Source organism: Pristis pectinata, chromosome 7, assembly GCF_009764475.1.
Source record: "Pristis pectinata isolate sPriPec2 chromosome 7, sPriPec2.1.pri, whole genome shotgun sequence".
Lineage (NCBI taxonomy): Eukaryota > Metazoa > Chordata > Chondrichthyes > Rhinopristiformes > Pristidae > Pristis > Pristis pectinata.
Genome location: NC_067411.1, coordinates 38,911,919 through 38,926,920, shown reverse-complemented (window position 1 = coordinate 38,926,920; position 15,002 = coordinate 38,911,919). Strand labels below are relative to the sequence as shown.

At 42.6% G+C, this 15,002-nt stretch overlaps 1 protein-coding gene across 1 annotated transcript in view; it reads right to left on the bottom strand.

Annotated features, from left to right (window-relative positions):
* pgm5 (phosphoglucomutase 5) overlaps positions 1 to 5,192 on the bottom strand; it is a 127,468-nt gene extending 122,276 nt beyond the window's left edge. The window contains exon 1 of the mRNA XM_052019906.1: positions 4,603 to 5,192. Within this exon, the coding sequence (XP_051875866.1) occupies positions 4,603 to 4,860 (258 nt within the window). The 5' untranslated portion in view covers positions 4,861 to 5,192. The remainder of the gene's footprint in view (positions 1 to 4,602) is intronic.
* Positions 5,193 to 15,002: the final 9,810 nt, after the last annotated feature.

Genomic DNA, 15,002 nt, shown 5'->3' with positions numbered 1-15,002 from the left:
TGTGCAAAATTCTTCTGTTCCCCTTAATAATTTCTAACTGTAGAACAATTGGGCTCCTTGAAGCCCTGGATATTGTTTCCATGCCTCAGGAGATGACTCTGGCATCAAACTCACCCTGAGGGACAAGATACAAGTGAAATCTGTCCAAACAATAAGGAACAAGAGGTGCAGTCTTGTTGCTGTTAGTGGGAGCTTGCTGTGTGCAACTTGACTGCCTCTGGTCACCTTTTCCCAGATGTTGCCTGGCCTGTTATGTCCTGGATTTTCAATTTTCTTTTACTGATAGGTGTTTCCATTTGTGGGTGGAACTAGAGCCAAGTATCTCAGGATCATCAATAACTCCAAAGGGAAATTGTCTCTTCTCCCCCCTCCCATCAGGCAGAAGATACAAGAGCCTGAAAGCACCAGGCTCAAGGGCAGCTTCTATTCTGCTATTATGAGACTTGTATGACCAGTGCCTCCCTTACAGAGAACAACATCCCTGCACCTCCCACCAACTAACCCATATCCTGACAGACATCCATACCCCAGCTCAGAAGTGACAGGGCTTGTTCCTGCACTTGTAAACACAATGTGGTTTTACAGCTGTTTTCCTCCCACCCAGGACATTCTCTCTTCTCACTCCTTCTATTGGGCAGAGGATGCAAAAGCATGAAAGTATGTACCACAAGGCTCAAGGACAGCTTCTACCCTGCTGTTATAAGACTATTGAATGGACCTCTTGTAGGATAAGATGGACTCAACCTCACAATCTACCTCGTCATGGCCTTGCACCTTATTGTCTGCCTGCACTGCATTTTCTCTGTAACTGTAACATTATATTCTGTTATTTCCCGTGAACGAGGAATTCCCAGTAAGTATGAGTCATAAGCTCGCGTTAAGTCCCTGTCCTTTGTATACACTGCCTGTGTAGGGCAGGCATGGTAGTGTAGTGGTTAGCGTAATGCTATTACAGTGCCAGCGACCCGGGTTCAATTCCTGCCGCTGTCTGTAAGGAGTTTGTACGTTCCCCCACATCTGCGTGGGTTTCCTCCGTGTGCTCCAGTTTCCTCCCACATTCCAAAGACATACGGGTTAGGAAGTTGTGGGCATGTTATGTTGGCACTGGAAGCGTGGTGACACCTGCGGGCTGCCCCCAGAACACTCTACGCAAAAGATGCATTTCACTGTGTGTTTCGATGCGCATGTGACGAATAAAGATACCTTATCTTATCTTTTCCCTTGTACTACCTCAATATACTGATGTGAAATGATCTGTATGGATGTTATGCAAAACAAAGCATTTCACTGTACCTCGGTACATGTGACAATAATAAACCAATTACCAAATGCAGGCAAAGCTACTTGTGAGAAAGTGGAACTCATGTCCACAGGGAGTGGTTGATGTAAATAACATAAACGTCTTTAGGCAAAGCTGAAGAAACATAAGTGTGAGAAAGAAGTAGACAGATATGGTGATGGAGTCAGATGAAATAAGAATGGAGAAGCCTTGTGTGGATCTTAAATGAGGTTAGGTCAAAAGACTTGGTTTAGCACTGTATCTACCATTCATACTCACTTAACCTATCTAAATCCCTTTGCAGACCATGTGTCCTCATAATTTACTATCCCAACTATCTTTCTCTCATTAGCAGATGTGGATATATTACACGGCCCCTTCACTCAAGTTATTAACATAATTAGTTAATAAGTGAAGCCCCAGCACTGACTCCTGATGCACCTTGCCAATTTTAAAACATATTCTCCTATTTTGTTTTCAAATCCCTCATACTCAGCCATATCATAATCACCTCCTCCAGCCCCACAACCCTCCGAGATCTTTTTGCTCCTCCAGTTCTGGCCTAGTGATCATCCATTACTCCACCATTGGTGGTCATATCTTCAACTGTCAAGACATCCTCTGGAAACCCTTTGGTCTCTCTCCATCTTCCTTTACAATTTTTCTTCAAACCCATTTCTCTGATGAGGTGTCAAATTTTGTCAGGTAACTTGATAAGAAATAGGAACAGTAGTATATCATTCAGCACTCTTCAACCTGCTCCATCTTTCAATGGGAGCGCGGCTGATCTAATCTTTGGACTCATCTCCACTTTGATTCCATGTATTCTTAAAAAAAACTATTTCAAAGAATTACAATCTTCTGATAGAAGAAATTCCCCCTTTTCTCAAACTTAACTCATCTTCCTGAGACCATGTCCCTGATTCTAGATTCCCCACCAGTGGGGAAACAATCCCCATCATTTATTTTATTAAGTATCTTAAGAGATGCTTTTGTTTCAATGAGATTCTCTCATTCTCCTGAACTCCAGAAAGTTGAGGTCCATTCTGATCCATGTTTCCCCATAGAACAACCCACTCATCCCAGAGATCAAACAAGTGAACTTTTGATGGGTATATATATCCTTCCCAAAATAAGATGACCATGACTCTATACAGTACTCCAGGTGTAATCTCACTAAATATTTGTACAGGTGTAGCAAGACATCCTTACCCTCTTGTTCCATCCACCTTGCAATAGATGTCAACATTCCATTTGTCCTCTTAATTAATTGTTGTAGCTGTATACTAATGTCCTTTGTTTCTTGTATGAGGACATCAAGATCTCTATGATCATTAATCATTTTACACCATACAAAAGTACCCTTTTATATTTTTCTATGAAAGTACCTCACATTTCCCCTCATTATACTGCATCTGCCATTCCCACTCACTCAACATGTCTAAATCCCTTTGCAGACCCTGTGTCCTCATAATTTACTATCCCAACTATCTTTCCCTCAATAGCAAATGTATATATATTACACTCAGCCCCTTCACCCAAATCATTAATGTAATTAGTTGATAAGTGAAGCCCCAGCACTGGCTCCTGATGCAGCATGCCAATTTTAAAATGTCCCATTCATCCTTCCTCTCTTTCTGTCTGTTTAACCAAATCTGAAGTGTCTTGGGATCTTTTACTACATTAAAGGTGCTTTATGGATGTACTTGCTATGTTCCTGATCAGTGAATTATGGTGGAACTACTCTCAAAGGTGGTCACTGTAAAACTCAACACCTAGTGGCAGGTTCCACCTTTGCCCTACACCATTAGCACCTAAGGTAAGCCGTCTGCAGAGCTTTTGGTAAGTGAAATCAATGCACCAAATTCAAAAAGCATAGAAAAGACATTCACCTCAACTTTTTCAACCTTCCAAAAGGAATTACAGCCAATGAAGGTGTTTTGAAGTTGAGTCACTATTGTGACGTTGGAGACATGGCTGCCAATTTGTGCCCAGCACATTCCCATAAATAGCAGCGTGGCAAGGTCATAATAATAAGCCAGATTTTCTGGTTAATGTTGATTTGAGGGATGAATATTGACCAGCACAGAAATCCCTTCCTTTTCTCCAAGATAATGCCAGGGTCTTTAGAATCCACCCACAAAAAGGGAAGCCTCTCTGATAATGCAGCAATCCCTCAGTTCTGCCCTGGGTGCATCAGCCTAGACTTTTTTGTCCTCAGATCTCAAGAGTGAAATTTGAACTCCTGACCTGCAGTCTCCACAGAGAGAGAGAGTGCTACCCACTGAGCCGCAGCTGACAACAGTACAAATACCATTTGACCAAGGGATGTTGCAATGAATAATAAACCATCAAATCTGAGCTGAAGTATAAATCAAGCTACCTACAAACCACCCAGACTCCCACATATATTATGATATCTCTGATTATGTACGAATGATTAAGCAATGAAACTTACACTGAAATAAATAAATATTTTAAAACTATCTGGATGAGCATTTGAATTACCAAGGCATGGAAGGATACGGACCAAGTGCCAGTAAATGGGATTAGTATAGATGGGTACCTGGTGGTTAGCATTGACATGGTGGGCCGAAGGGCCTGTTTCTGTGCGGTATGACTACAAGTCCCTTCCACTTACTCTGGGTCTATTTGATAAGTGGGTGCAGGAATCCATTCTAAACCAGGTCAGAGCCTCCCCTAGTGGTCAGGTGGAAGTGATCGGCGAAAGTCCGACGTGAAATCCAAAGTCACTCGCCAGAAACAACAGACGAGTTGGGCCGAAGAGCCTGCTTCTGTGCTGTACGAGACCAGATTTCCCTCGGCACCACACATTTATACACCGATAATACTACCCATGCCCTCTGCAAAATGAGTGGATAGGATTTAGGGGGGAAGCTTTTGCAACTCACGGAATTATCCGCCCATTTAATTATAACCCAATCACGTTAAAACAACAAATATCCACTCCTGATGTTCAATTAGAAAATGAAACCTTTTAACTGGTTATATTGCACCCTGATCTTAAACGGAAGAAAAATCACATTAGAAAAAAATGACAAAGTAGTTGAGATTCAGGGGGAAATTTGCAGCCCTCCAATCTCTGTGGTATAATGACGAGAAAATCTACACCTTCAAATCTCTATGAAATATTCTAGGCGAAACCTACATGCCCCAGAGTGAGGAATTCAAGGGGAAATCTACAAATTCTTAAGGGGATATTAAGCCTGATAGTAACTCACCATCCTCGCTGCCTTTGCAATACCATCACGTTATGTTGGGATGATATATTTATAAGTTTTCGAAAACTTTCTGCCTCTTACCCCGTTGGCAGCGGCCATCTGCACGATGGTCTCTATCGCGGTCCTGCTGAAGTATCGACCATCACTCCCCAACACCATAGTGCACCCCTGCCGGTCCCTCAGATCGATGGAAGACAGGACGCTCTGGGTAAAGTTCTGCAGATAGTTCCTCTTGCTTTCGAAAACAGAGGTTTTCTTCCTCAATCCGCTGGTCCCGGGTCTCTGGTCATCGTATGGGACGGTCTGGACAGTCACAACAGGGATGGGGTTGTTTTCCATGATGCTCCTGCTCCCTTAACACTGGATGTTGCTAATATGAGTTCTCAGTCTTTGAACTAGGAGTCGCCAATAAAACACACAGACACACACAGAGTAAAAGAGCAGAGGCGTGGCGATGCTAAGACTTTGCAATGAGTTACAGCAGCGATATAAAAATAGCCCTTACAAGGAAAGCATCGACTTGCGCCAGTGTTGTAACTGGATGCGCTGTGTGTGCATTGCAACTAACCATTTGTTCAGGGGAATCAGCCCCTGTCACTCCAAGCACAGCCACCTCCTTCATAGATCCAGGGCTGGTTTAAATCTGTCCCCGCCTCTCCCAACAATGGCAACATAAATCACCTCCCGTGTGAGGACACTGTCCATGCATCTGCAGACTCTTTAACAGATCAGTAGAGCAGTTGGAAACGATACACTTCGCCCCCCCCCCCCCCCGCCAATTGTTGGGAGAGAATAAACGGTACATGTTACCCAAGTGAAAGTGTTGCTGAAGAAACCCCAAGTCTTCATGTCTTGCCGGTGTCGGTTGTGGCTGAGGACCTTGCACTATCAGCAGGGCGCCTCCAGTCGGCCCTGAAGTAGGTTAGGCAGAAAATTGTGAGGGGCTGTTCTGGATAAAACTGGTCAAACATGTGTACTCTTTTTGTTTTATAAATAAAAACACCCGCGCTTAAACGTATTTTCTATGTAATCCTCAAAACGAGAGCAAAGATATATGCTGAATGCAAACAGATAGGTTTTTAACTTCCTCTGAACAGAGCAACAGCTATTGGCAAAAAGCCATTAATAATAACAACAAACACATGCAAACATCTTTTTTTAAATGTTTAAAAATAGCTCGTTGCTTATTATATTATCTTGGATGATCTACTTTATTATATTTTATTCAATGAAACACACACTACTTAAACTAAAATAAACAAAACAGACCAAAATCAAGTGCGCAGTTCCCTAAGCAATCAGCCTGTACTACATTTCCAGCCTAACCAACCCTTAAGATTGCTTCCAACACTTGGAACATTCATATCTGAATCAGAAACCAAATTTTGAAATATATTCGCAAAAAATTATGGTATAAAAGGAAATTGTACAGAGGGAGCAATTGATTAAGTGAAATACACAGCAGCTTGAAAGTGTGGAGAGGCTCATACATGCCTATGTTTCCTAAGTTGTGATTGTTCTTCTTCAAAGGCAGTCCTTTGGGATTGAGGATGACTTACTTTGGCTGCAGGTTTGTGGGTAATAATGGCCGATATGGGAACTGCAGACTCTTGCACAGATGGGGTTGGTGAGCAGTTTATGAGGTGGTCTGATCCTTTCACAATGCACGTCCTCAATGCACACCTGGCATGTGGCCTCAATGTCCTGAATATCATCCTGAATGCCCCTTCTCCATGGTTATGGGCCAGAGATTCCCAGGAGTTAGCAGGGATGTCATATTTCTTCAAGAGGGCTTTGAACACATCCTTGAATCTTTTCCATTGTTCATTTTGGCAATCCCATCCCATGACAGAACTCAGAACAGAGATTCCATTTCTAGAGACTGGGATCAGGTAGGCGAGTGATGTAGGCTGACCAATGGAGCCGAACAAGAGTAATTAGAGCCTCAATACTGGGGACACTGGCCTGGGATGTTGTCTGACATTGGCTCGCAGTGAATTTGGAGGATTTTGTCGAGTCAGCCTTGGAGGTATATTTCCGGGAGGATCTGTTGGTAAACATAAGATAAGATAAGATCTTTATTAGTCACATGTACATCGAAACACATGGTGAAATACATCTTTTGCATAGTGATTTTGGGGGGCAGCCCGGAAGTGTCGCCATGCTTCTGGTGCCAACATACCATGCCCATAACTTCCTAACCCGTACGTCTTTGGAATGTGGGAGGAAACCGGAGCACCCGGAGGAAACCCACACAAACACGGGGAGAACGTACAAACTCCTTACAGACAGTGGCTGGCACTGTAAAGCATTCTGCTAACCACTATGCTACCGTGCCTGAGTTCATTGATGCATTTAACATATTACATGATATCTCATACTGTTGCTCTCTCCTGCTTTTTCTCCTACCTTCCTAAACACATAATCTTTCCCCTTACCACCCTTTTATCTTCCTCTTCCCCTCACCCCTGACCACACTCCTCTCATCCCCAACATAGTTCCTCTCTCAGTGTCCCAACACATTCGCACCACCTACACACATTACACCCCACTACCCCTCCCAATCCCCCATACATACTCCTGCCCCTCACACACTAACTCTACCTACACACACACACACACTGCCTCCCCCCTCCACCCTGACACATCTTCTCTGCTAGCATCTCTCACACACACTGCCAGCCCCTTCTGTTAGATTCCACCCCCAACGCACCCACTCTGCCTCCTGTCATCTCCACACTTTCCCTTCCCCTCCCATCTCTTGCATATACACTTTTTTGTCCCCTCCCCTACAGCCTACAAATCTCTCATACCATCTAATAACTTTACCTGTGGAGAGTAGTGACTGGACATTGGCAGGTAGGTCTTCACTCCTGGATTTTGAGGCAATGGATGGATGGGGTTCCCAAAGGCATGCTCGCCCCATGAAGTGGGGAGACGGAGCTGAGGTAAGCTGATGAGGGGAGGCTGATAAATTTGGGGTAGTCACTGCTGTCCATCCCACCATCCCACCCACACAAGTACCACCTTGACTTTCACCTTTGTCAAAAAGAGTGTGGGTTCAAGTTTGACTCCAGAATCCAAGCTAGATTCCAGTGAGTTACTGAGGATGTGCTGAACTGTTGGAGGAACTGTCTTTGGCCAAGATGCTCAAAAAAGGCCCCATCTGCTCTCTCAGGTAGATGTAAAGGATCGAATGGCACTATTTTGGAAAAGAGCTGGGAAGTTCATCCTCGTGCCCTGACCGATATTAATCCCACACTGATAGTGCAAAAGGAACATAAGGTTACGTTACAGAATTACATTTGTTCTGTGGGATCTTGCTGCATATAGTACAGCAGTGACCAAACTTCAAAAAGGTACTTTATTGGCTGTAATATGCTTTGGGATGTCCTGCCCTAATGAGTTATATAAATGCAAATCTTTCTGCTGTCTGACCAATTATATCACCATATACCAATATTAACCTTCCATATTTAATAATACAAACAGATAAATGTTCTTGCAGGATGTTCCTTTATTTCAATTTAGCAAACCTTTGAACAAAGGGGAGATTCCCACAGAAGTTGGAGAACAGCACAGCTAGTGGCTTTGGACAAAACTACGTCTTCATCCAACCCTGTGCTGAAACTGTTTCAAGAATGTAGCACTATGACTGAAACCCTTGACATTGCGCTGAGACTTCATTCTTCACCATCACCTCATATAAGGTTTGGAGTGATTTTAATATCTTTCTCTCTGCACCTAACTTTCCTTCAAGAAACTTCTTTAAATCTATGCATTTGATGAAGTTTACCCTTTATCTCTTCTACTACCTTTGTAACTCAATGTCAGATAATATTCTCTTGAGGACTTTTGAGATGCATTACTACTTAAAATATGTTTATATAACTTATGACATGGATACTGTCAACAGCAAACTAGTATCTGCAGTATTTCGTCTTTGACCCCAGGCGGATGAGAAGCTTGCACTCAATGAACTATACTCCACGATCAACAGCCTTGAAACTTTAAAAGAGCAAGTCCCGTTACTGGCGAGTTTTATTTTACAGGAGCGAGAGTGGAAGGATTTAAAAGAGCAAGTCTCATTGCTGGTGAGTTTCACTTTACAGGAGCGAGAGTGAGAGCAGGAAGGAGTTAAAACAGCAAGCCTCATTGATTAACTAATTGACTAATTGGGCAGCAGTTGCCAATAAAAGGAAGGTAAGCTCAAGTGGTGTGGCTGTTGTGGAGTGGTCTAGTGTGAGAGGCTTTGGTGAAGACCAGGTAAAACCCTTAATCTTTCATCTTTAGATTACTCAGATGGCCCAATTGCTTAGTGGGCTTGTAGTTGAGACTTAAATAAGGTTACTGACAACATAGCAATGAAATGAAAAAGCACCAAAATACAGCTAATTAAATAAAGTAGGGATGTAGGAGCAGGTGATGAGTTGTAGCTGCATGACGTGGGAGCTGGTGTATTCCATTGTGGTTCCTGGTGACCACATCTGCAGCAAATATTGGTTGCTCAAGGAACTTTGGCTCAAAATTGATGACCTGGAATCTGAGCTTCGAACACTGTGGTGTGTCAGGGAGAGTTACCTGGATGCCATGTTTCAGGAGGCAGTCATGCCCAGTAGATCAATTGCTTCAAATCTGGTCTGTGGTAAGGGACAAGAGGATGTGACTGTGAGTGAGGCAGGTAGGGGATCCAAGCAGTAGTGCTGGAGTAGCCTCAGCTGATGAGCTTGTTCAATGAGTCTGAGATTCTTGCTCCCTGTGGATGAGTGTGGGGGCTGTAGGAAGGATGAGCAACTGAACTGTGGTTCAGGGAGCCATTCAAGAGAAAAATGTAGTTGTAATTGGGGATAGTATATTCAGGAGAATAGAGACAATTCTCTGTTTCAAGGGCTGGGAGTCCTGAAGGCTGTGTTGCCTGCCTGGTGCCTGGGTTCAAAGCATCTCATCTGGCCTGCAGAGGAATTTGGAGTGGGAGGGGAAAGATCCATTTGTTATGGTCCATGTGGGTACCAATGATGTAGGTAGAACAAGGAAAGAGGTTCTGCTGAGGGAATTTGAGCAGCTAGGGACTAAATTAAAAAGCAGAACCAAAAAAAAACAATCTCTGGATTGCTACCTGAGTTGTGTGCAAATTGGCACAGGGTCAATAGGATTAGAGTTAAATGCATGGCTCAAAGATTGGTGTGGGAGAAGTGGGTTTGAATTTGTGGGACATTGGCACCAGTATTAGGGAAGGAGGGAGCTGTTCTGATGGGATGGGCTCCACCTGAACCATGCTGGGACTAAGGTCCTGGTGAATTGCATAACTAGAGCCATGGATGGGGCTTTAAACTAAATAGCAAGGGGGTGGGTTCAACAGATTGGGGAAAAATATGGATAAAGTAAAAGGGAAGGAGAATGTGGGAGAGGTTACTGAAATCTCCAGAATAAGAAAAAGTTGAGAAAAAGAATAACTTCAGACAACATGGAGACAAATTTGAGAAGAGGGGTGGTCTGAAGGTGTTATATTTGAATTCATGCAGTATATGAACCAAGGTAGGTGAGTTTACAGTGCAGTTAGAAATTGGTAGGTATGATATTGTGAGCATCAGAGTTGTGGCTTAAAGAAGATCATATCTGGGACCTAAACATCCAAGTATACACATCCTATGGAAATGACAGGCAGGTAGGCAGAGGGGATGAGGTGGCTCTTTTTTTGAAACAAAATAAATCAATACTTAGCAAGAAGTGATGTAGGAGCAGAAGATGTAGAATCCTTGTGGGTATAGTTAAGAAACTACAAGGGTAAAAAGATCCTGATGGTAGCTGTATATGGGCTTCTGAATAGTAGCCAGAATGTGGGGTACAAACTACAATTGGAGATTGTCTTTCTTGCACACTATGCTACAGTGGTCATGAGGGACTTCAATATGCAGGTAGACTGGGAAAATTAGGCTGCCACTGGATCCCAAGAGGACGAATTTGTAGAATGCCTACAAGATGGCTTTATAGAGCAGCTTGTTGTCGAGCCCACTAGGGAAAAGGCAATTCTGGATTTGGTGTTGTGCAATGAACCTGATTTGATTAGGAAGCTTAAGGTAAAGGAACCATTAGGAGGCAGTGATCATGTGATAGAATTCGCCTCGCAGTTTGAGAGGGGGAAGCTAAAATTGGATGTATTAGCATTACAGTAAAGGTAACTACAGAGGCATGAGAGGAGCTGGCCAAAGTTGATTGGAAGGGAACCCTAGTAAGGATGACAGTAGCAATTGCAGGAGTTTTTGGGAGTAATTTGGAAGACATGGGATCATTTCATCCCAAAGAAGCATACTAAAGGGAGGATGAGGCAATGGTGGCTGACAAGGGAAGTCAAAGACAGCATAAAAGCAAAAGAGGGCATACAATATTACAAAAAACTGGTGGGACGATGGAGGATTGGGAAGCTTTTAAAAACCAAGTCAACTTTTTTTTAAAAAAAGTAATAAGAGGAGAGAAGATAAAATGTGAAGGTAAGATGACCAATAATATAAGAGGATACCAAAATTTTTTTTCATTCCTATAAAGAGGTGAGGGTGGACATCAGACTGCTGGAAATGATGCTGAGAAGTAGTAATGGGGAACAAAGAAATGGTGGATGAACTGAATAAGTATCTTGCATCAATCTTCACTGTGGAAGATGCCAGAAATTTGAGAGTCAGGGGTGGTGGTGGTGGTGCAGAAGTGAGTGTAGTTCCTATTACTAAGGACAAGGTGCATGGAAAGCTAAAAGATCTGGTGGATGAGTCACCCAGACCGGATGGATGTTACCCCAGGTTTCTGACAGGAGATTGTGGAGGCATTAGCAGTGATCTTTCAAGAATCACCAGAGTCAGGAATGGTTCCAGAGGACTGGAAAACTGCTAATGTCACTCCACTCCTTAAGGGAGGGAGGCAAAGGACCAGAAATTATAGACCGGTTTGCCTGACTTCAGTGGATGGTAAAATTTTGGACTCCATTATTGAGGATGAGGTTTTGGGGTACTTGGAAGCACATGATAAAATAGGCTGAAGTCAGTGTGGTTTCCTTAAGGGGAAATTTTGCATGACAAATTTGTTGGAATTCTTTGAGGAAGCAACAGGCAGGATAGATAAAGGAAAGTCGGTGGATGTTGTTTACTTGGATTTTTATCTTCCCTGCTACAATCTGATGTTCCCACCTGCTTTTAAGAAGACCACTAAAAACAGGGTAACGTGCCTTAATGACTACCACCCAGTGGCTCTGACATTCACCATCATGGAGTGTTTTGAGAGGCTGGTCATGGCATGCATTAACTCCAGCCTCCCAGAAAACCTTGACCCACTAAAATTCACCTACTGCTGAAACAGGTCTACAGCAGATGCCATCTCTCTAGCCCTACACTCATCTCTGTAGCATCTGGACAGTAGAGACAACTGTTAGACTATTGTTTATTGACTGCAGCTCTGCCTTCAGTATTATTACTTCCAAGCAAACTCCTAGACCTGGGACTCAACTACAACTGGATTCTTGACTTTCTGACCAACAGATCACAATCACTAAGGATAGGCAGCAACACCTCTGCCACAGTTATTCTCAACACTGGTTCCCCCATGGCTGTGTCCTTAGTCCGCTACTCTACTCCCTATACACTCACGATTGTATGGCCAGGTTCTGCTCTAACTCCATCCACAAGTTTGCAGATGATAACAATGTAGTGAGCCAAATCTCAAATAATGATGAACTGAAGTACAGGAAAAAGAGAGCATAGTGCCATGGTGTCATGATGACAACCTTTCCCTCAAGGTCAGCAAAACAAAAGAGCTGGTTATTGACTTCAGTAAGTGGGGAGCAGTGCTCATGCTCCTGTTTATATCAATGATGCTGAGTGAGAGCTTAAAGTTCCTAGGAGTAAACATCACCAATAGCCTGTCCTGGTCCAACCATGTAGATGCCATGGCCAAGAAAGCTCACCAGTGCCTCTACTTCCTCAGGAGGCTAAACAAATTTGGCATGTTCCCTTTGATCTCACCAATTTTTATTGATGCACCAATAGAAAGCATCCTTTTCAGATGCATCACGGCTTGGTATGGCAACTGTTCTGCCTGTGACTTCAAGAAACTGCAGAGATGTGAACACAGCTCAGCACAACACAGAAATCAGCCTCCCCTCCATGGACTCTCTCTACTTCTCACTGCCTCAGTAAAGTAGCCAGCATAATCAAAGATCCCCACCCAGCCCATACATTCTCTTTTCCCCTCTCCCATCAGGCAGAAGATATAAAAACCTGAAAGTGTGTATGACCAGGTTCAAGACAGCTTCCATCCCACTGTTATGAGACTATTGAATGGTATGGTAAGATGGACCCTTGACCTCTTTCTGGCCTTGCACCTTATCTACCTGCACTGCACTTTCTCTGTAGCATTTTATTCTGCATTGTTATTGTTTTACCTTGTACTACCTCAATGCACTGTGTAATGAAATGATCTGTATGGACAGTACGCAAGACAAATTTTTCCACTGTATCTTGGTACATGTGACAAAAATAAACCAATTTACCAGTCCTTTGTTCTTCTATTATGACAAGTATAATTTTGTAGAACCATGTTGCTCCTATCATCTGCCAGGCAGCATTAGTACTGGGGAACAATATCCTTCCCATGCAGGCAACTCCTGTCTGCATAGAATAAAATGGCAGCATTTAACCAGTACAAGGGAACCATTCAACTGGCATCCAGAAATCATCTTTGACTTTCCACATAATGTGAAACATTCATCAGGTCAGGAAAAAGGAGCATGTAATGTACTTTCAACTCAGTATCAGAAGCCTCTCCCTCTATGATACTTAGGTTATTTAGAATATCTCATTTCAGTTACATCGAGGACAATTGCAGAGGCTCAAATTGCATTCCTTGGATGCAGAAGATTAGAGTGCCACCCTACTGAGGCATTTAAGGTAATGAAATATTTTGAGTGGCACAGGCACAGCTTGTAGAGCTGGTACTTCACAGCTCCAGTGACTTGGGTTCAGTGCTGTCCTCTGCTGTCTGTATGGAGTTTGCACATTCACCCTGTGACCATCCCACATCCCTAAGATATCTGGGTCAGTAGGTTAATTGGCCACTGTAAATTGCCCTTGGTAGGTAGGCAAGTGGTAGAAGCTGGGGAGAGTTGATGTGAATGCAGGGAGAATGAAAACAAAAATGGGATTAATGTGGTTGGTGCAGACTCTGTAAGCCAAAGGTCTAGTTCTGTGCCATATTTCTCTTTCTAAAGGAAGAAACTATTCCTTCCAGGGTGGAAGTAATAGTCCAAAATAACTTGTAAAATTGTTGCCCAACTATTCAAGTGATGTCAGGAAGCACTTCTTGAAACAAAGGACATTGGAACGTAGAACTCTCTGCACCAAAAGTTGCTGATGGTAGAGACCAAATGAATAAAAAGCAAAGTTCAAGTTTGAGGTTCAGAGAGGTAAGGCAAGTTGATGGAGCTTGGGTACAGACAAACTATGATCTCATTCAAGAGCCTAGGTGGCCATCTTATTTTTCTATATTCAAAATGTCCTGTGCATTCTGAATCTGTCAATGAGGGTTGGATTGGAAAAAATATGGTCAGTGCATAGAGGCAGATTGAGAAGGATCTATCCAAATAGTGCAAAATTTGTTACTTTTCATTTAATTTACTAAACCTCTGTCAGGAGAGATTTCTTTCTTTTGGCTATTGCTATATATGTTTTATACTGTGACCTCAGTGATCACTTAAATCACTGACTTGTTCAATTCTTATGTTTACTCCATGTTGTTTTCTCACTTTGATGTCTGCATTAATCACACTGCATAACACATCTAAAGAAATTCATTTGTATTCAAAGCTTGTTGTAAACATCTCATTACTCCAGTGTCAGTGATGTGCTGTCACACTGCTTATTCAATATTGTTAATTTACCTTACTGTCAGATACCATAGAAATAATTTACCATTGGACTCAAGGTAACAGCAGCAGGCAAATACTACAGAATCTGAGGGGGGAGAAAAAAGCAAAATACTGGAAATTCAGAGGTGTGAAGAAAGGAGGAGTTACATTTCAGCTAGATGTACTTTCATCAGAACTGCACAAAATTTAACTCCTGATTCACCCCATTTGGATGCAATGATTAAATAAAGATTTTTTCTTAATTTATTCACGTGATATATAAAAAATCAGCAAGCTTAATTTATTACCTGTGTTTAAACACCCTTGAATTGAAGGGTTTGCTTGGCCATTTCAGAGTGCATTCAGAAATAATCATGTCCCTCTAGGTCTGGTGTCACATAGGGCTAATGTGGAAAAGATAGCAGACTTCTTCCTTTTGAGGATATTAGTGAATTATTAGCTTTTACATGACAATCAAATGGTTCTGTGGTCAACATCATGTACAATAGCTTTCCATTGGTGATTTATTTAAACAGAATTTATATCATAAGCTGTCACGGTGATTTGAACTTGAGCCTCTAGACCATTCGTTCCA